Below are 23,304 nucleotides of genomic sequence, written 5' to 3'. Positions count from 1 at the left end.
CAAACACTTGTCTAGCCCAAAGATGAACATTTATTAAACCATTGATTCTTGCTTTGTTTTGCAGACGGATCAACAATATGCAAATAGTGTTGCTGACAACCTTAAGCGCCTGTGAGTACACTAGATTTTCATTAATGTTATGACCACAATCTGCTTGAGTTTCATTGATACAAGTGTGTTTATGTGTTTGAGAGACCATGTGACTGCAGACCTTTACTCACATGCTTTTTGAGGACAACAGCAGAAGAAACAGAAGGGAAGGTCCATCCTCCGGGTGTTAGAGTTCCTCTGCTTCGTTCTGCTTGTCCCACATTAGTCATGTGCTTGTGTTTATACTGATTGTTTTGCACAGAGTTACAACACTGGAACAGTACTGTGTGTGTGTGTGTTTTGATTAGATCTTTGCTTTTGTTGGCTTTTATTTCTCCCCTTACTCTATCAGTCTACTAATGGGTTTGTTATGTGGGTGCACAATAGAGTTATTATAGTGAACTAAAACTAAAAAAACTATAACGTTACTTGAGAGAAAAACAAAAACACAGTAACTGAAATAACATTTGAATTTTGTTGATATACTTGATGAACTTGATATACTGAAATAACTCATTAAAAGTAAAATAAAATTAATTGAAACTATGTAGACATGTTTAAAAAACACTACTGAAAAACAAACAAAATTACTAAAACATTTTGTATTCAATTTAAATTAAAATAAAAACTGAAGATTTAAAAATGAAAACTGGTTCTAAATAATAAAAACTATATTATTATCTGATGCAAAACTGTTATTTCTTTTTGGTAACACTTTAGTTTAGGGACCAATTCTCACTACTAACTAGTTGCTTATTAGCTGGCATAACACTAGCATTTTAGCTGTTTATTAGTACTTACACATATTAATGTCTAATTCTTGATGACCATATTTTTGATTCTTCAGGTAATCCTTAATTAGAGTTTGAGGCAAAAGTCAAAGTTAATAGTTAGTTAATAGTGAGAATTGGTCCCCAAACTAAAGTGTGGCCTTCTTTTTTATGATGTTTAGCAGAAATGACTTTTAAAAATCATAATTTATAGATGCTACTCAGCTGGGACTAGTTCTGTCCAACTCCAAAAGAGACAAACACCATTAAATATGAAATCATACAATAGCTTCGTGTGGAAAAACAGACTCAAATTTAAGTCATAATTTGCTGAAAATGTTCCTCTGAATATTCAAAACTTGACACTAGTCCACATTCACTTTCAGTGTATGGAAAAGTGCAGCTTGAACATTTTACTAAACATCTTTTTTTCATGTTTGACAAAAGAAATGAAGTCAAACAGAATGATGTGACTGAGTAAATGATGACTGAGTTGTGTTCCTCTCTCTGCATGTGTTTCAGGTTTCCAGGGGAGATTCAGTCTGGGCTGTTGGAGATCATCTCTCCCTCCATCCATTTCTATCCAGACTTCTCTCACCTCAAAGAGTCGTTTGGTGACCCAAAAGAGCGGGTCAGGTAATATGACAAACACTTCTCATCCCATCAGTGTGTGTGTTTGTGGTGTTGTAATTAGCCATGAATCATCAGTGTGAACGTTGAGCCACAGCTGCCCTTCTCAGCCATTAGCGTCTCACACACAGTGACTCAGTATTGAAAACATATCTATTTGCACACACAGTGATCACATGTACAGAAAAGCAGTTTACATTCGCTGCTTTCGATTCTGCAAGTAACTTGCATTTATGATTTGTGTATGGATTTGCAATGCTAAATGTGTGGAATTGAGTTAGCTAGAGGCATCTGTGTTCATGTACTAGAGTTTCAGGTCTTATGAAAATGCTCTCTGCTGAGCAGAAAGTTCTGCCTGAACTTAAATGAGCTTTATTTGTATGTGTGTGTGTGTGTGTGTGTGTGTGTGTGTGTGTGTGTGTGTGTGTTCGTCTTCCCCCGGGGTCAGACTTCTTTATGCCTTATTCATGAGTGCACACACACTTCCAGCATCTCTGTTCTGTCAGTTCAGTTTAATTAACACAAACACACAACTAAACTAAAGAATGCCACTCCACACACACACACACACACGCGCTGCTTATCTGCAGCCTGTCACATCAGTGCTGTCTCTCACATACTCTTAAAGTGCCACTGTGTGCTGAATTCAAAGATGTGATGATTAGTTTCATAATTATGAATTATTAGTCTACTTAAAGTATTTTGGAAAGGTTTAATCGGGTGAACAATTGGCATGTTTCAGTACACTCCATGTTGTACTTCTGTCCCTCACAGCCTCATTTTCATTCCTGTCAGAAATTCAAGGGTTTCCCAAGCTGGGGTTCATGAGTTGATAAAAATATATTAACTAATTATACTGAATGCAAAATAAAATAAATAGGGCTGCATGATAATTCAGAGTTACAGTAGCTTAGTGCATTGTCACATCAGCAGCTCATGTTCCTGTGTTTTAGAAGCTCACAATAAATGCAGCAAAGTCTATCTCTGCATGTGACACTATCAAGGCTAAAAAGAGGTTTGAGTCCACTTGGAAGTCCAGCTACAAAGTCAAAATAAACACTTACTAAAAGAAACTATGTTTTGTATATTTACTTGCTATCATGTAACCATTACCCAACACTGGAGATCCGTGAACATGTGAATGTGTTGCTAAATTATTTAAATGTTATCTTAAAATCTCAGGGCGGCTTTAAGTATTACATCTAAGGTGTTTGGCTGACAAAAACATTAGAGAAACCCTGATGTGAACATGATTGGAGAATCTTCAATGAAAGTATAATTACAGTTTGATTGCTGAGAACTCACACAAGAACAAACATATTCCCAAACAGTGTTGAGTACTGTAAGTTACTCTAAAAAGTAATTAATTACTAGTTACTTTTAATCTTCAACAGTGTAATTAGATTACTGTACAAATGTCTCTCTCCAAAAAGTATTTAGTTACTTATTACTAATTACTTTCTAAATCCTATATCAACCTCGACAAGTTAATGATACAAATATAGACATGAAACGGTTCTTTTAATTCTTTCTACATACTACATAACTACATAAATTATTCTGGTCACACTTTAGATTAGGGTCCGTTAACTCACCGAAGTATTTAAAGTGAGAAGGGTACATAAAAGCATGCATTTTAAGGTTAGACTTTACATTTTTATGTTAAATCCACTATTGGAGTGTGTATAAATGTTCTACAGTCTATATACAGTATAAAGTTAAATTACATAAGAGGTAACTGTAATTAAATTACAGATAAAATAAGAGTAATGCCTTACTTTACTTTATCAATCTGTTTCTTTTTAGTAATGTGTTGCAACTTGCAAGCGTAGTAGTTAAATTATTCATGTTTTTTTAAATCCACTGTTGGCCAGGTGGTGTTTATATTTCAAAGATAAATTCCTCAAGTGTGGACAACTTGCATGTGTTTATTCAAATGCCTCAGCATTTGGTTCAGTGTTTGGTGGCATGAGTGCAATTCTCTTTTAACACACATTAAATCAAACTCATTTAATTTTCATTACTTTAAATGAAATCCAGTCTTTTAGTGGTTAAAGATTTAGACTGGTCTGTAAACAACCAAAATGAGTTTACGAGTCTTAGTGTGTTTTAATCTGACATTGCGTGACTGCACTGGAGTTTGTGTGTGTGTGGTGGGTGATTTGACAAAGTTGGACAGATGTATCCTCGAGAGACCCTGGACGAATTGGTGGCATCTCACACATCTGGGAAAAAGAGAAAAGCTGCTGTCTGTATGTTAGGGATAGTGTCGCAGACTAGATTTCACAGGTTTTTCTAAATAGGGTGCATATAAGTTTAGCCAGCAGTGTACATCAATATGTCTTCCCAGGAGGAAGAGAGGAAATCAGGAGATAAAAAGTGCCACTGCGCACCACCTGAGTACTGTACAAGTTTGGGTGTGATATAATTATTTACATATTTAAAAAGATGGCTCCGTCTGGCTCTCTCTCTCTCTCCCTATATATTGTTTAACCTCTCAAATGTAAAAGTTAGATGTTTAAAAGTTAAAAGTCTAAAGTTAGAAGTTGTCCTTTTTTCTGCACTTTGTATAAAATAGATTTTTCAAATAATATTATAGAAATCATTAAATCAGTCATTCGTAAATTATTCAAAGATCATACAATCCTCATCAGTAGTGACATTAAAACACAAGTTTAAGGCTTAATATTAAGAAATGTGCATTGTGCACAAGTAGTTCTCCAAATAAAGATTAATTATAATTTTTATATTAGCAAGTGTTGAGTGATATGTCAGTAAATATGTTAATAGATTGGAATTAAGTATGAAATAAATGTATTTTAAATATAATACTAGGGTTGTCAGTAAAAGAGAAGCGTTAAGTTTTATTAACAATTGAAAATGAGGAGTTAAGACTTTTGTTCTGTAAAATAAAATTATTATTATTAAATACCCTTTTTTATTTTACTGTGCAATTGTATCTTTTTACTGTAGTAATTTCTTTATTTGTTTATTTTTTACAATCCAATAAAATAAAGAAAATGTATTAATAATAATAATTTTATTGTTTATAAGTTTTTCCCTGTACCATCATGCTTCTGTATATCCTCATTTTAAAATGATATTTTGCTAATGTCCTTCCTGGGGGTATGCCAAATCTTTGTCAACTTTTCAGCGATATTTCCCAGGGTTTGCATCCCTGTAGTAAACAAGAGCTCTGTTTTCAACTGCATCAAAGCTGGAACTGAATGTTGGTCTTTCTTACACCCTGATGGTTACGTCTTTCAACATATTTCCATGCTGGAGAAGAGCAGAGACACAGAGTTTTTGTTGAAAAGGTGCCAGAGGGTGCATGTTCTCATCACAAGATCACTGTGTGTGTGTGTGTGTGTGTGTGTGTGTGTGTGTGTGTGTGTGTGTGTGTGTGTGTGTGTGTGTGTGTGTGTGTGTGTGTGTGTGTGTGTGTGTGTGTGTGTGTGTGTGTGTGTGTGTGTGTGTGTGTGTGTGTGTGTGTGTGTGTGAGTGTGTGTGTGTGTGTGTACTGGTATATATGGTTTATGAGGACACAAATGTGTATAATGACATTGGTATTACAATGTAAACATGGTTTATGAGGACACTTCCTGTGTCCCTGTAAAACAAAAGTCTTAAAAAAACATACAAATGGTACAAAATGGTGTTTTATGAAATTCAAAAATTGCCAGTAGTTTTCTGTAAGCGGTAAGTTTAGGTGTAGGGTTGGTGTAGGGCGATAGAAGATAGTCTGTACAGTATAAAAACATTACGCCTATGGAGAGTCCCTGTAAACTACAAATGCAAGTATATGTGTGTGTGTGTGTTGAAAAACTGATAATTTGCATCCTGCAGGGTTTCACAAGAAGTAGGGCAGCTTACCAAAACGCTGAATTTGTATGTGTGTGTAAGTTTGTGTAAAACACAGTAAGAGGCTTGTGTGTTTATCATTTGACTCCATCATTTGGCATCGGCACATTTGATGTGGTCACTGCTGTTAAAATCCAGTTACTACACTACACACACTCTCACTAAGAGCTTCTAGGCTGTAAACAGTTATATATAGTTCTTAAATGTCAAGTGAGTCAGTTTTTGATGTTGAAATACTTTTTCCTATCCTAGTATAATATACATAGTCAAAGTAGGCCATTCATAGTTTGATTCCCTGATAAGAGTTACACTGTGTCTCTGTGGGACTTTCAATCCAGTACTCTGTTTGAACTTCTGACCAACTGTGCAGGTCCAAATGGGTGTTTTCCAGTCCAGTGCATGTTTTTAAACCTGGATGGGTGTTGTTTGGCCATCTAATCAAGTCCCCTATTACTCATTCATGCCTATGAAGACAATAGGGAAAATATTTGACAGATTTTATTAATTTAACCTCCAAAAAGCTTAATTTTTTTAAATTTATTTTTGCATTTCAAATAACGCCAATAACCCTAGATGCAGTCAGTAAAGAAATACAATATGGATCAAAAATATCTTTCCTTTACACAACTCCATGTGGCAAGTCATCTTGAGTGACAATCACTTTTGGACAAATGTACTTTAATAAAAATGAAAATGTAAATATTATTTTTTATATACATATCCATGTATATACATATTCATACACACAAACATATATATATATATATATATATATATATATATATATATATATATATATATATATATATATATATATATATATATATATTCAAATGATCTGATCGATCAAAACACCTGATTAACACAAAAACGCAGATTAATTTAGTGTTGCTCAACTTTATTGTGGATTTGTTTAAAACGATTTTTGTTTGCAAAATAAAGCAAAAACTGACAATATTAACAAAATGTGCCTAAAATGTAAGTGACTTGATATTGACTTTTTATTTATTTATTTATAAAATCAATATTGGATTTCCAGTCATGCTGATAATTGTCAAAAACAACGCACTTGCTCTTGTCATAGGCTTTGTAATAAATATTAGAAACAAAAACTCATACTGGCACATTTTCTGACCCCATACCTTGATGTTTGGAGGTACTGTATTTTTGCCCCGAGCTCAGTTAATTTCCCACCCTGCTATAGTTATCTCATCTTAGTAATAGATATCGTCCAGAGTTTTTTTTTCTAACATTTGTTGTCAGTTTTTTGAGCTCAATACTTTAAAAGAATATCCATGTAGCTCGACAAACAGCAGCTGCCAGAAATAATCCATCACTCACTGTCTTCTTATTTGTAAACAGCAGGTCTCTGGAACTATTTATTATCTTCAACCTGTTGGTTTGTGTATGTGTGGCTGTGTATAATTCTTTCTAAAGCATATGCTGATTGTTTTTGCAGATGGCGAACAAAGCAGAACCTGGATTACTGCTTCCTCATGATGTATGCCCAGACTAAAGGCACTTATTATGTACAGGTAAGATTAAGATTATGCATATTAGAACTGAACAGATTCTCATATTTGGAGAGAACACAAACATAATTACGAGTTTGAATGGATGGGTCGATGAACAATGTTTTGTGCATGTATTGATGCAGTGAATAAGTGATAATGTACTGTCAGCTGGTCCAAATAAAACCTGACAGCTTGTCTTGTATTTCTTTTATGGGAATTGTGGGAAATGGCTTCCAGAGGAAATAGAAAGCTCTTATAAAGACAAGTTGATCTTTGAGGCCACTTTTGCACTTCTTTTATAGCGTGTTCTTTTATGATCATTTTTTTTGTGGGCGCTTAGATAAGTAGAAAGTAGATTAACTTCTGGAAAATGGCACGCCTTTAAATCATTTAGCCTTAGATAGCCAGAAAAAGAATTGAAGTTGCTGGTGATTATATGCAAATGCTTCAAATCCACTTCACAGCTGCTTGTCTTCCTACAGCATTGTCTCTCTCTCACTCTCTCTCTCACACAGCTAGAGGATGACATTGTTGCACGGCCAAATTACTTCACCACGATGAAGAATTTCGCCCTGCAGCAGCCGTCAGAGGAGTGGATGATTCTTGAATTCTCCCAGCTGGGCTTCATCGGTGAGTCTTACTCAAAGTCAGACTGCGGACTGTGTCTTACACTGCTGTCGGTGTGTGTTAACCTCCCCCTTAGAGCACAGCCAAACTCACACTGAATTCTTCCAAACAGAAAGATCCTTCTCACTGTTACCAGAAGAAAACTGTCATAATAGACGTCAAAGCTGGTTCTGTCTCCAGAGGTGGATGAACTGTTTGAGGTCGCTAATGAAAAACTGTCTTTACACACAGATCAGAGAAAATATTGAATTCATTGCAGCATTTGTTTTTAATTGATTCTGTTTTACCGGATTGCCAATATGCCAGTTTATCCAAAAACAAAACTTTAACTGCATTCACAATCGCATACCGTCTGGGTAGATACTAATTGAAAAGATAAAGTAACGTCTCAATCTGTGCTTCAGCTGATGTAGTAGGTCATCCAGGTACTTCTCATCTACTCTTTTATGAATACTGTTAAAAGTGCAGGATGTAATATTGACAGCTAGTGGTTGAAATAAGTACTGCAGCCCAAATTCAAAATATTGTAAAGCTTTGTTTCTCCCGCCCCTCCTCCTCCTCAGACAGCTGCAAGATGGAGCAAGGAATCAGCACAACTTACAGTGTTAGTCAACAAGTTGTTTTATACATGTTTATTATTCCTCTGGTCATTTTTAGGTGGATGCCGATGGTTTTTAGAGTAGGACGGGTTGAATCTGCAATCTCTGAACGAGTTCGTTTGCTGGGTTCCATGGCTATGATATGCTTTGTTTTCTTCCAACTAGCAACCCAGAGTTTCGAAATACTATTGGGTAAATTGGCACTGGGCGGAGTCACAGAGACCAAAACAAAAACAGACCTTCCGACACAGAACACACATTTAACACACAAGTAGAATAACTGGCTGTAGCATTGTTTTTCTGAAAAACAAGTGAACTTGATATGTTTGCAGATGTTTAGAAAACATGCTATGGTATTTTTATGCTTTAATACAGTCAGAAAATTACCTTTAAAGCTGCACTATGTAATATTAACCCTCTGGAGTCTAAGGGTATTTTTGGGGCCTGGAGAAGTTTTGTCATGCCCTGACATTTGTGCTTTTTTCAGTTTCTTATAAATATCTAAATGGCTAAAGTCTAATCTCACTGTAATCAGCACAAACTAGGCTATAATAATATGTGAGCAGCATGTATGTACATGATTGTGTTTTTGAGAAAAAAAAATGTTATGCGTGGTTAGTAAAAAAACTAAAAAATGTTAAATCACTTGAAAAAGGCAATAAAAACACATACAGAAAATTGGTTCCCATGAATTTTGAGAACTGGAGCTTGTAGCCTAGAATTTTTTTTTTCTAAATGATGTGAAAATCATCTTGTTTACTCACTTACAGAAAACAATATATTGATTTAAATTTTCTAAGACACTTTTTGTTGGTAAAAGTCATATGCGAGTAGGCGTCAACTATCATGAATTCACACCTGAGAAGACAAAGGCCTGCATAATGAGCTGCATAATGAGCCATTGAGTCAGCTGTGTCACTGAGAGGGATGAGTTACAAGAAAGAATGTGAGGACAAAATAAATGTATATAATTTTATGTTTGTAGTTTATTTAGAATATATTTAATTATCCCACAACATAATTTAATATTCACTTGTGAGCGCAGTTAAACAGTTTATTAGGAAAAATCAAAGCTGACTTTCAAACTGAATTTTTTGCATCATTACTCCAGTCACACAATCCTTCAGAAATCCTTTTAACAATCTTATTTTCTACAAAAAAAAACATTTATTGTTATTATCATCATCATCATTATTAAATATCTATTTTTTCATTTATTATTATTATTATTATTATTATTATTATTATTATTATTATTATTATTATTATTAATGTTGAAAAGAGCTGAGAATATATTTTTTAGGTTTTTTAGGGGGGATACATTGAAAGAACAGCAATGATTGTTACATTTGTTACAGTTACATTTATTGTTACATTTATATTATTTACATCAAGCTTTTGAATGGTATAGTAGTGTATATTGTTATTGAAACTTCATAATATTTAATTTGATTATACATTAAGTCAGGAATTATAGTTTGGAAAAAGTCTTAGGAAAAAGTCTAACTAGTAAAATGTTTACACGTTATGTGAAAACTAGTACAAGTATATAAATCAATAAAAAGAGACTTACTCATGTTTATGAACTCTGCTGAATAAAGTGCTTCATTCTTTTTTCTGAGGAAATCCAAATCTCAAATCCTCAACCACATCACATCTTTTTGGGGGTGAATTATGTCTTATTTCCTCTCATCGCGAAGCAAACAGTAAAATAATAAAAACTTGAAGAACAGTCTCGCTGCGTTGTCTTCTGTTATGTGGGCGTATTCAAAAGCCGCGCGCTTCAGTGAAACATTTGAATCTCAAAAGCGCGCTCGGCGCGGGGGCGTGGTCGCATTAGAAGATAATGAAGGGAGACGTGAAAAACGGACATCGCGTTGTTTTCATATGGATTACTTTATCACAGAATATTTGTTTTCAGCAGCACTTGTTTAGTTTAAAAGTAGACATGTCAGGCTTTCTATAGATATCTCTCTCATGTCTCTTCGTTGAGTATTCACTGAGTTACAGTTCATTTTAATGACGCATTTGTATCTGAAGATCAGCGCAGACAAAGGCTGCAGACAGCACTCCTTGTTTGTTATCTTTATTTTATAAGTGCACAAAGTTTTGTTGTTATTATGTCTGTATACAAAAAAAAAGTAGACCCTTTACAGATTCGATTGATGTATTGCACTTATCTGTACGATCAAAACTGAAAGTGTAATTTAAGTTCTTTTCGGGGTTATCAGGAGAAAATACCCCAAAACGCGTATACGCGTTAATCGACTCCAGAGGGTTAACAGCTAGCGGTTGAAATGTGTACTGCAATTCTGACCTGGAATCTGCCCGAAACGCACATTTTAGAGTAGAATTACTGGCTATAGCATTATTTTTCAGAGAAACAGCTATGTAAACATAACATGTTTCCTAAATATCTACAAACATATTATGTTATTATTATTATTATTTATTTATTTTTTTGCCCAAGAAGAGTCAAAAGCTTACATACAGCACCTTTAAATTTGGACATGCTATGTAGTACATGTACTGTTTTTCATAAACTATATGTTAAAAGAAGGATTCAGATGCAGAAGTTGTTTTTGTCAGAATCATTTAACGGGAGATTCGTGTTTAAGGCATCTTCTGAATTCAATACATGTTCAGTTCATTCGACAGCTTTTTTGGCAAAATGGTGATTACAACAAATTCTAACATTGCGTTGCTCAATTTCTTAAAAAAAAAAAAATCTTGGTTATAGTGATGCACTTAAAATGTAAGTGCATTTTAAGTCAATATTAAAGTGTTCACTGTTTCGATAGTATGTGTTTTCAGATGTAGTAATAGTAAGCAATATTATGTGTGGCATTTTCACACATTCAGTGTAAAAAAAATAAATAAAAATAAAAATTCCATGTGAAATACAATTACAATTGTATGGCTTTACAGCTCAGAGTAATTAATGTGCGTGCATTTATAAAATTATAAGCTTCATATTTCTTTTCTTTTTTTAAATCTTCAGAAAACATCCATTGTTAGTGCCTTATCTTAACAGTGAATTTATTTATTTATTTATTTTTCAAAAACTACAGATGAGTCTAAATCATTTTAATTATGCCACAAATGTAGTTAATTGAACGTAACTTGTAATAAACCTGGAATATTCCTTTAAAAGGATTTACCATTTTGCTTGACTTGCGCCCATTTCACACCAGAATCCTTAACAAAGTGTATACACAGCCCATGTCAGGAGATTTGATGGTTGTGTAGCAGAGCAGAAGCAGCAGTGTTGTCATTATTTTGGAGAATTCTTTTTATTTTTTTGCACTACACACTGAATTAAAGTGACAGTGCACTCCTCATGGTCAAAATGGACACAAGTTGGCACAAAAAACAAATTTCACTATAAAACCATACGAGTGCTTCACACTGTCAACTCTCAGCAGTGTGTAAAACACAGAAAACACAACAAAACACCAAAGTATAGTACAACAATTGAAAATAAATACATGTTGTCATCACTAAATGACACTACACAGCATGTTATGTGGTTTAACATGTATTTGGCTATATGGCATGAGTGTGAACACTATAGTAAGTATGAACACCAGGTTTGATCCCTACTGTTATTCATGACCCTTTCTCCTGAGTGTTTTCTCATCGGTTCTGCATCTGCCAAGATGGTCAGTGACCAGCAGACTGTTGAAGTTAACCTTTTGAGCCTTTCAACTAATTACAGTAGCCATCCTTCGTTCTTGGGTCCTTTGCTCAACGTTGTGATAGCTATATATTCACAGCAGAGTATGTCAGTGATCATAAATGAAAGCATGTGACTGGAGGACCATACAATCAGCTGCTGTTCTGTGAGAAACAAACTGAAAGTTGCTCATCCAGTCAGCTGATCCAGTTTATAAAACTGGTCTGAATAATTCACTCACAAAAGTTTGAGTAGTGCATTCTTCAGAGTACCTCCATTTGTGTTCTGCAGAAGAAAGAAAGTTACACAGGGTTTGCACAACAGGAGAAAATAATTGCAAAACTGTAATTGCCCATCCTTTTTCTTTTGGTACATTTTGCAATGCTTTATCCATTTCCTCCAGAAGCTTAACTTGGCTAACAGCATCTAAACTCTGAGGAAGTCTTGACAGTCAGTTGGGGTTCAATTAGAGAAACCGGAGTCTGAAACTCTCCCCTATCCAAATCAAACCTGTGAAGCTCATTTTGAAATGGCAGCCAAAATAATTGCTCTCGTATGATCTGTGATTGATATGAAGGCTAATTATGCTGATGATGGTGATCAGTGCTGTGTCAAGCTGGCTGAGGGCCTCAGGGGATGGCATGGGGAAGAGCTCTCGGTTTAGAGAAGTGGTTATTCACTGCTGGGCCAGTAAGACGGCAAGTTAGTAGAGAAAATGAGGACCCCATGCACTCTATTATCTCTGAACAACACCTGTTTGAGACAGGAAGTGATTGTTTTAATCAGAAGATGCAAGGATGGCGTGACTTCAGAGATCTAAAAAAGGTCTACAGCACTCCATAGGAAAACCCCAGCACTTAGCAACCGATCCTCACAGGCATTTACATTTTGTGGATTTGGCATATGCTTTTATCCAAAGAAATTGAACCCACCTTGACCTGTTAGCTAGCAGTAGGACATAACAGCATTCCAAGTGATAATTATTCAATGATCCTTGAGTAAAACAGCACTCTAAGCAGAAGCGCCACTCTTCACTTCAGTGAAAAACCGTTCTAAACCCAACATAATGGAATATTAAGCACTATCGAGTCTCCATCTTTTCCCGTCTTTTTCAAAAACAGATAAAAATAATACTTAATTTCAACATGTTTCAGTTACAGTTTGTCAACATCAAAATCTTTTTTTAGCGCTAGATTGGTTCACATTCACTCTCCATAATTTAATCCAATAGATTGCACATAGAGAATTACATTAATCGAAAATAAAGAATTTTGAGTTTAAAAGAAAAAGAATTTTGTTGTATAGATCAGATAATACAACTGAGTAAATCGGATAATCTTTGGTTTCCCATTTCTTCTGTGTACCTGTATGTTAGTTTTAATTAATACATCATTAAATAGAAATGAATAAAACTATGTTTATAAATTAAATTCAACTAATTATCTGTGCTGCCTTGTTGACTGATGTTGTGTGGGTTTGACAAGTACTCACTGGGTATTTTTACTTCATCACAAGGTCTGACTGCAAACAAACTGTTCATTGTTAGCTGACTAAATTTAAAAAACCATTCTGACATCAGCCTCGCCTTCGCGGTCAAGAGACAAACACAAGTTTGTTTCAGTTCAGCTGGGATTAGCTACAGCTTTTGATCGGGTTTGAGCTCATGTGTTTTAGTCATGTTTCTCCACATGACCATCTCATGTGATGACCAACAAATAAGTCCAGATAACCTGCCCTGCTTGCTTCCAGCTGGTCCAAACTGGTCTAGATGGTTGACACTTTGTACTATCTGCTAGTGGAGCTGGTTTCCTGCTTGTAGACCGTTGGTAGGGCATCTTGAAGAAGCAACAACACTTATCTAAAGCATGTTAGGCTGATGTGAACTGTTTTTTGCCTCCTCGGGCCTGCCCGCCCTGACCAAGAGTTCTGATTATTTTTTTAATAATCTAAGCAAGAAGGCTGCCAAGCCAGATGAGGTTGAGAGTAATATGCCCTAAGAGCAGAAAAGAAACAAGTTGACATGCCAAAGCAAAGATAAATCCCCATGATGCATTTCACACTCTTGCACTGAACACCAGAGCATATAAACCAGTCGGTTCTGGGTATTAACACCTTTCTCAAGTCAGCTCATTTCTGTCTCACACACACACACACACCCACACACACACACACACACACACACACACACACACACACACACACATTTCTCTAGAGTCTTTCTCTGCTCTTTTACTCTAATAGGTCCCAAAGCAGCACTGAAGCTGTGATTGATGCTGCTCTCTGCTCATATCACAAACTCTCTCTCTCTCTCTCTCTCTCACGCACACACACACACACACACACACACACACACGCACACACACATTTTCAGTCATTTCAGCCACCCACACACACAATCACACACACAGCTCCATTTTAACATATTCTGAAGTAATTGTGAAGAGCTGTTGCTCATACTAAGCTCACTGCCGTGTTAGGAGTTTATGGGTAATATTGGAAACTGTAGTAGTTCCTACTGTAGGGGATTTCTTCAGCGTTTGCTAAGGTGTTATGGTTGGTTGCTTATGTATTGCTATGTCAGTGCTAAGGTTCTGATTGTTGATTATGTGCTTTCAAGTCATGTCAGAAAACCTCAGTTACTATGAATATCACCACAAAGTCATAATTACAGGTGGAAAACTTTCTTCAAGCCCAGAATTCTAATTTGAGGGCATGTCAGTGAGAACATGTTGGATGTAGGGGTGCATGATTATCGTCAATTATCGTCTTGATAATGTGCAAAATGACAAAAGCAGTTCAAAAGCATTCACTGCATGATGAACCCTAAAAGAATGCATCTATAATTCAAGTTATGAAAGGGAAAAAAATCCCTGTATGTTTATATATATATATATATATATATATATATATATATATATATATATATATATATATATATATATATATATATATATATATATAAGATTTGATATAATTAAAGGGATAGTTCACCCAAAAATGAAAATTCAGACATTAATTACTCACCCTTATGTCACTCCAAACCTGTAAGACCTTTGTTCATCTTCGGAACACAAATTAAGATATTTTTGATGCAATCTTAGAGCTTTCTGACCCTCCCATAGACAGCAAGGGTACTACCACGATCAAGGCACAGAAACGTGTAAGGATATCATTAAAACAATCCATGTGACATCAGTGGTTTAACCGTAATTTTATGAAGCTACGAGAATACTTTTGTGCACAAAGAAAACAAAAATAAGGACTTTATTCAACAATTCTTCTCCTTTGCATCATCCTAGCACCATTATTGAGAGTATCATGCACTGATGCAAAGGAGAAGAATTGTGAACGAAGGAAGGTCTTACAGGTTTGTAGTGACATGAGGGTAATGAGTTTGTGGGTGAATTAACCCTTTAAGTAATAGCACACAAGCAACAGTGTCATTTTTACATGTGATGTTAATTTTATACAATAGTTCAACAAGCTAAATGTGTTACATTTTAGACACGTTTTTTTTTTTCTGATTAGCCAGTGAAATAGTTCCAGAAAAGCCAGAACAGAGCATTTGTGCACCTCAGAGCAGCACTGCTGTTTCGTTCCTAAATCACTCTGTTGTTGAACAAGTTAGTTATTCAGTCATCCATTCATAGAATGGGTTGAATGAGTGATTCAATGAACCAGACAGTGACCTACTAATGGTTTTAGTGTCATGTTTAATAATCCAGGCCTAACCAACCGAGATACCAGCACAAAAACACACTTAGCAAAATACTGTTTTACTACCATTTTCAAATAAATCCCAGGAAATGGAGATATCCTTTTTTTTTTTTTTTGTCAATATCACACACTCCTAGTTGCACGCAATGGATGCAGCATCTGTATTAATGGTAAATTTGTTAAAGCTAGGTTGCATGTATGAAATATGATTAGTATTGTACAATTATAATAAAATATATAATGCTTTAACTTACATCACCTTCATAAGTTGAATAAAAACACTAGGCCTACAGAATGAGTAATGCACCAAAGTTTAATACATATTCTCAATGTTTTTATGAGCATGAGCATGAGCAACAGCAGTAGTAATGTTTGCCTTAGCAAACCACCCTAAATACATAAGCGCATACATCAGATGTTTTTGTCAGTATCATCTCTCAAAATTCAGATTTTAATGATTTCCCCTGCAATCACAGTGTGAACGCTAAGATTTTTCCAGTGTCCTGTTGTGATCTTTCCAGCGTGGAGTCGGCCTATTTTAGCTCAGGGATTGCAGGCGTGACAAATCCGTCTGGATGGATCTCTCTTTTCCTGCTGTCAGTCAGCGTTGCGGCTCTCTTCTTCAGCGGACAGGATCACGCCTCGCTCCGCCTGTCTGCACGAGCTGCTAATTGGAGTGGTAGCAGAAAGGCAGCCGTGACCGAGCTGTTGGCACATGCACACACACACCAGTGTAAACACACATACGCTCTTTACATTGGGGTTACATTCATGTTCCTGGCAGAAACGTTTCTGCCAGTGCTACATGGAGGAAGTGCACATTGCCCAAGTGGCAAGCAAGTGGCATTTACCCCAGCAGCCGGCTAATAATACATCCACCACCTTCCCTGAGTAGAAACGTGTAGATTCACATGTATGTCACTGCATTAGACTTAAATACTGCTGGGTATTTAAAACTATTGGACTGTTTTGTGTTTATACATTGGGTTTTTGTAAACACACACACACGCATGTCTGTGTATATATATGTATATGTGTGTGTGAGCATGTATATAGTATATACTAATCATGAATATTTATATTCGGCGAAAACTTTGGAATAATTATGATATTTTTAATATCATAATATTAAAAAAGGCTCCAATTATTTGATCAAAATACAGTAAAACAGTCAAATTGTGAAATATTATAATTACATTTTTCATTTGAAGATATTATACAATGTAATTTATTAATGTGATGGCAAAGCTGAATTTTCAGCATCCATCATTCTAATATGTTGATTTGCTACTCGATTATTAATGATGGTTCTTATTATTATCAATATTGAAAGCATGATATTCAAAAATTTGAGGGGAAAAAGGTATCATGGTTTCTATAGAAATACGAAGCAGGAAAAACTTTGATAATAAAAAGAATCGGTAAATCGGCATATTAAAATGATGGATGCTGAAAATTCAGCTTTACCATAACAGGAATAAATGACATTTTAAAATATATTCAAATTAAAAATATTTGTTATATAAATAAAACATCAAAAATATAGCTTGTTTGCATGCATTTCATATGATCTTGCATTGCATTTTTCAGATGGAGAGAGATATTCCTGATACAGAAATATGTAGTAGAGGTTCCTGGGTGTTTCATGTCTCCCTTGTGTAAGTCCAGAGTTTTAACCTCAGTGTTAACTGAGAGGAGTGTAGTTGTTTGGACATTAAAATAGTTTGCACAGTGAACTTACAAATGAGAAAGTCAGCTTTAAGCCATTGGTAGGCCAATGCCTTTTGTCCACATAAGATTCAGTTTATTTAGCTACCAGCAGGGGCAAACCAGACCATAGAGCAGCTCAACCTGAGCCCCTTCACACATTTCACTGCTGTAGTCAAACTGAAATGCTGTTCACATCCCATTTTATATTCGTAATATGGAATATATTCAAGCATGCAGGTTTGTGACTTCAGTGATGTAGCAAAGTCCATTAAAAATATAGTTATTACATTTATTTATTTTAGTAACATTTTAGATTGGGGAAAACATTAAATATTCACTATTAAGGGTTTTTCCCTAATGTACTCCTAATTAAAGTAGTTGTTGTAGTAGTTATGTTAAGGTATGGGGTCGGATTTAGGGATCTAAAATATGGTCATGCAGAATAAGGCTTTAATATGTTCTTTATAAGTACTAATAAACAGCCAATATGCTGGTAATATGCATGCTAATAAAGAACTAGTTAATAGTGAATAGTGTTCCCTAATCTGAAGTGTTCCCTTTATTTTGAATAATAATTGTGCACAAAAAGATCAACAACATGCATTAAGTAAATATAATCAGTTTTGATTTCACGTTGAAGAATTACACAAGATCAGAGGTAAAGAAACTGTTCATTAAGTAAGTTAAAGATACATACACCACTAATAATGTACTCAGAAAGAAAGTTAAATATACTGAGGGAAGTTTCAACTGCCTCTGAAGAAATGTGGAGGTGAATACTGATTTGGCTGTTTCAGATGAGTCTGTTTCCCTGTAGATTTAGCCTGTGTGTGTGCGTGTGTGTGTTTGTGTGTGTGTGTGTGTGTGTGTGTGTGTGTGTGTGTGTGTTTGTGCGTGTGTGCGTGTGCGTGTGTGTGTGTGTGTGCGGGTGTGTGTGTGCGGGTGTGTGTGTGTGTGTGCGGGTGTGTGTGTGTGCGTGTGTGCGGGTGTGTTTGTGTGAGCAGCCGCCACACTTCTCAGGGACGACATGAAGGTGAACCGGCACATGCTCTCGATACAGAGAACATTTATTACATGCACACAACCTTGAGTAGCTGCCAAAGTTTTTCAGAAATTGAAAGCTTAAGATATTATAATGTCTAAAAGCGAAGACAACTTGTAGGGCTGTGTAATCTCTCCATGCTGTAAAAGATCTATAAAGAATTTATTGACGTGTATACATTTATTTCTTGAAATATTTATTATAATTAATTATTGATCTTAAATCGTTGTGTCTGGGTAGCATTCTGTTTGACTTGTGTTTTCAGTGTTCATTAATTGTGTCTGTGTGTGTGTGTTTACTCCGATCAATACTCCAGCGCTAATGGTCAGTGTTAGCCTGTGGGTGGGTCATGCACTGATGAGTGATCTTACTGATGATGCTAAACCCTACCAAACTCTCTACCTTCCCTGTAACCTCTAAACATGCACATAGGTGTTTGTTAATTATGAAACATCCATTAAAATCAGCTTTGTATTTCAGTTGTAAATAGACTTTTTAAATAGGATCTTTTTAATAAGCATTGTATCTCAGAGTTGAACTGGTGTGTTCAGAATGGACGATCATCATTTTTTTTCATGCATAATGTATAGCATATTGTGTACTAGCTACTGTTTTACAAATAATATATGAAACAGCCTGCAACTATAAATGGTTCCAACTTTTTTATGCTACATGGTCATATTTTTCATATTTTATTCAATGGCTTCGATGTAGAATCTTCTAAATAAGCAGCTTTTCATTAAAAGTAACATAAAAATAACAGTTTTTATGAAGGTTTCACTCTCCCCATCTTCCACAGGCTAGAAAAACAAATAGTCCCGCCCTAATCTCGTGCTATTGGCCGAGTGTGTTGTCATTTTAGGCTTGTCAGGCTTAAATGAACATGCAATGTTTTGGTAGCATCTAGATTTTAACAATTGCTCTTACTTTTATTTTATAATCATGAATTTGTCTTTTTGGGGATTTTACCAGTTATTTTCGAAATTTTGAGATTTTTTCCCCCCACATGATTTAGCAATTAATATTATTATTATTATGCTTGGAAAATTATTTTTGCATAAGAATAATTCCTGAAATCTGATGTCAATGAAATTAATGAAAAAGAATGCTTGAATTGTTTTTTTTAAATTGTTATTTAATGTTTCTTTATTTAATGTTGTCCTATTCTTCTATACATGGTCACTACTGTTCAATAATGTTCTTGCATGAAAAGTTTTAGTAACACCTCAGAAACACAATATGTATACTTTTCAGCGACATCAGGCTACGAATGGCTCACTTAGTTGTCTCTTCATAGACTGCAATTCGAGAAAGTATTTTAACATTTAAAACTAACTGTACACTCTTCACTTTTCTATTCTCTGTATACTGCTAGTTTTGGCACACTACACACTACAGACTCAGTGTAGTATGGCTGTATGCTGTTTGGAACAGAACCATGTTTTAATGCCCATGAACACTGATCTGCAGGATGAAATGGATCGGTGGAGGCCGTCAGATCAGAGCTGATGTGTTTTGACATCTGGAGAGGCAGGATGTTTCTGGGCGAGTAGATACTGTCTGGGTGGTAGATGTTGGACAGTAATTCATAATGCATAAAAAACAGATGTCTCTTCTTTTATAGATTACCAAAAACAAGCTGATTTACTGACCGAGTGTCCGCCCTAAGCCAGCAGATGTGGCCACATCAGTTCCTCTGTGACCTAAACAGTTTTGAAAAACCTAATTAGAGGCCAATAAAATAGCTGCTATGGAGAAAAATAACATCCTTCCTCCTGAATCTGATCTAATTTCATTGTATGAATTGAATTAATCTCATGTTTTAAGAAAAATTTTATAATTCACGTAGAACAGAAATGTAATTACTCTCAGAGCGCCCTTTCCTTTTGATTTCATTAAATGTTTTTTGCCCTTCATCGTTCATCCCGAGTTCCTTGTTTAAATGCTTATTGAAAGTGCAAATCCTTATGAGTTTTGATTTTTCACTCCAGTCCAGCATGCCCACAAAGCTCCCTCAGGGGTGAATGTGTTTCAGCTGATGTTATTAGTCTGGTTTGGTTGATAGTCATGACTCTGCTTTGCTCGTTTCAGGTAAAATGTTCAAGTCATTAGACTTACCGCTGATCGTGGAGTTTATGCTAATGTTCTACAAAGACAAGCCCATTGACTGGCTGTTGGACCACATCATGTGGGTGAAGGTGTGCAATCCAGAAAAAGATGCGGTAAGAATGTTACAATTTTGCTTTTCTATTATTATTATTAATATCATCATCATTATTTGTTTCCCCAATCTCACTTGTTTCACTCATTCAGTATATGAATCATTATTTTTGTGTCTGTCCTTAACTGTCACGTCATGCTTGTTGAGGGAGCATGCAGGAGCCACGTGTAAATGAGAACTGTCTTTAATCAAGGAAACACAGGAGATAATCCACAAAAGCAGCTTGAGCCAGTACACGCAGAGAACGAGTAGACCTCACAAACACAAACTGAACAGACTAGGACTTTTAAACGCAGGGCAATCAGGGGAACACAGGTGACATCAATGGAACATAATCAAACTAGACGAGGACAGGAACTTGACCAAATAAGGACAAACAGGAACAGAAACATTTAAACTAATTAATAGCCGATGCAAGTCATAGCTATATGTTATTATTGGCATGTCTCCTTGAGATATATATATATATATGTTTATTTGCAAAAAAAAATTAAATCATGTTTTTTATGTTATCATGTTTTATTGTGTTTATTGTTTTATTTTTACTTAATCAAAATAACGCAACTGCAGTTTGATTGAAATTAATTGGAATGCACAATGAAAAAGCATTATTTTAAAAAATTGTTAAAAAAGGAGTTATCTGTTTTTGCAAATTAACTCTTCACACACACACACATATATATATATATATATATATATATATATATATACGTATATATATACATATATACATATATATATACATATATATATATACATATACATATATACATATACATATACATATATACATATACATATACATATATACATATATATATACATATATACATACATATATACATATATACATATATATATATATATATATATATATATATATATATATATATATATATATATATATATATACATACATATTGTAATTGCATCATCATCCTTTCAAGCGTGAACTCTAAGAACAAGTAATGTCTCTTCTTTTTGTCATTTTATCTCATATTTTATCAGGTTTGTTAGAAATGTTTGACCATTTTACTATGATGTTTCAGTAGTAAATATATAGGAATATCAGCAGTAAATGAGTTTTCTAATGACTACCTTTTAGTATCATGACCTTGAGGGACGAGGCATGTGTGTTTGACTGGACACTAAAACTCGCAACACAGTTACCATTTTTAATACTTTCCAACATTTATACATGGTGCAAGTTAGCAACATCTTTTTTATGTTTCCTTAAGTTAACAAATTATATTTTCTGATATAATCTTCCAAAAGGAAGAACCCAATTCACAAAAAAAAAATAAAAAAAAATCACATTAAAGTGCGAACCAAACAGAATGCAACAACTAGTTATTATATAGATAATTCACACAAAAAACATCTATCATCATTTATTCACCATCATGTCATTCCAAACCCATAGGACTTTTGTTCATCAATGAAACACAAATAAAGATATTTTTAATGAAATCTTAATGAAAGAGATTTTTATTTTATTCATTTATCAAAAATGTTCTCGCTTCAATAAGTACAAAAAGACACTGTAAAATTAATTAATATTATTGAAATCTTCTGAAGAGAGACGGTTGCTTTATAATAATTGATCATCACAAATAACTAGAGAACATCAAGTATGGTAAACAAAAGTTTGAGTGTGCTTTCTTGATGCTCAAGATTTTATGTCTTTATGAACTTTTTGAAGCTTGACATTTTTGTTATAGACTTGCAGTGATGGGACAGAAATTGCTTAGAGTTTATTAAAATATCTTCATTTGTGTATTGAGGATGAATGAAACTGCTATGGGTTTGGAAGGAAATAAGGGTGAGTAAATGATGACAGAATGTTAATTTTTGTGTGAACTACCCCTTTAATGCAGTGAGATCACTCGTCTGAGGTGCTAGAAAATGACAGAAACAGGTTTGTGCCTCGACTCATTCAGAGATGAAACCGTCTCTCTCTGCTGAAACATTATAGAAATGATCTCCGGTTTCATTTGTGGCCAGAACGATCATTGGATAATTCGTTTCTGATCTGACACTTCTGTTTGTAGTAGTGTATGTACAATAATTGTTATATAATGTATATAAATGTTCTTTGTGTCCCATAGAAACATTGTGACAGGCAGAAAGCAAACCTACGCATCCGCTTTAAACCGTCTCTCTTCCAGCACGTTGGAACACACTCCTCCCTCGCTGGAAAAATCCAGAAACTCAAGGTGATCTTTTTTAACCAGATATGTTTATTTATGTGTAAGGTTTTCTTTTTTTATATGTGTGTGTAATAATTTTATAGAACCCTCCGGCAGAGTGGTCTGCCTCAGGACTGTGTTCATTTCTCTTTAGATTTTCCAAATTGCAAATCACAGTACCCAGAAGGCAGCTGATAAGAGCTCCTATCCGAATAAATCAGCATGTGTCCCTGCTCTGTCTTTATTCCCTTCAAATGAAGAGTGCTAGGAATTGCCATGGCGATGAGCGCTCTTATGACCCGCCCGCTCTGTGTCGTATTGATTTTTGTTCTGGGCTGGTGAATACATCTGACGCTCCATTTCCTGCATTCCTCCCCCTACGTTTATCATAATACCTGCCTCAATCACTGCTCGTCATTCATTTTCTAGCCTTCTTTTATTAATGTTTTTATATCAACCTTTGGCATGTTTTGGCACTGTAGTTTGTGGTTTGAAGTTTGTTTGGCATTGAACACTCTCCACAAAAAGTGGAGGCCTGGGTTCCTATGGACTCCAGTACAGTTTGCAATTATTATAGTAACATAATTTTAAGTGGATTGTTAAAAAGCGAAATATTTTTATGTAAGTTTAAATATTTTAGTTATACTTTAGTGAAGAT

The 23,304-nt window shown here is 34.9% G+C and overlaps 1 protein-coding gene across 2 annotated transcripts in view; it reads left to right on the top strand.

Moving 5' to 3' along the window:
* LOC109102894 (alpha-1,3-mannosyl-glycoprotein 4-beta-N-acetylglucosaminyltransferase B) overlaps positions 1-23,304 on the top strand; it is a 114,085-nt gene that overhangs the window by 77,312 nt on the left and 13,469 nt on the right. For both annotated transcript variants that reach the window (XM_042737793.1, XM_042737794.1), the window contains exons 5-10: positions 65-111; positions 1,383-1,496; positions 6,811-6,886; positions 7,381-7,495; positions 20,328-20,458; positions 22,566-22,673. In XM_042737793.1, coding sequence (XP_042593727.1) covers positions 65-111; positions 1,383-1,496; positions 6,811-6,886; positions 7,381-7,495; positions 20,328-20,458; positions 22,566-22,673 — 591 coding nt within the window. The remainder of the gene's footprint in view (positions 1-64; positions 112-1,382; positions 1,497-6,810; positions 6,887-7,380; positions 7,496-20,327; positions 20,459-22,565; positions 22,674-23,304) is intronic.

The sequence above is a fragment of the Cyprinus carpio genome, chromosome B14 (genome assembly GCF_018340385.1).
Source record: "Cyprinus carpio isolate SPL01 chromosome B14, ASM1834038v1, whole genome shotgun sequence".
Taxonomy (NCBI): Eukaryota; Metazoa; Chordata; class Actinopteri; order Cypriniformes; family Cyprinidae; genus Cyprinus; species Cyprinus carpio.
This window is presented reverse-complemented; position numbering and strand designations above follow the sequence as displayed.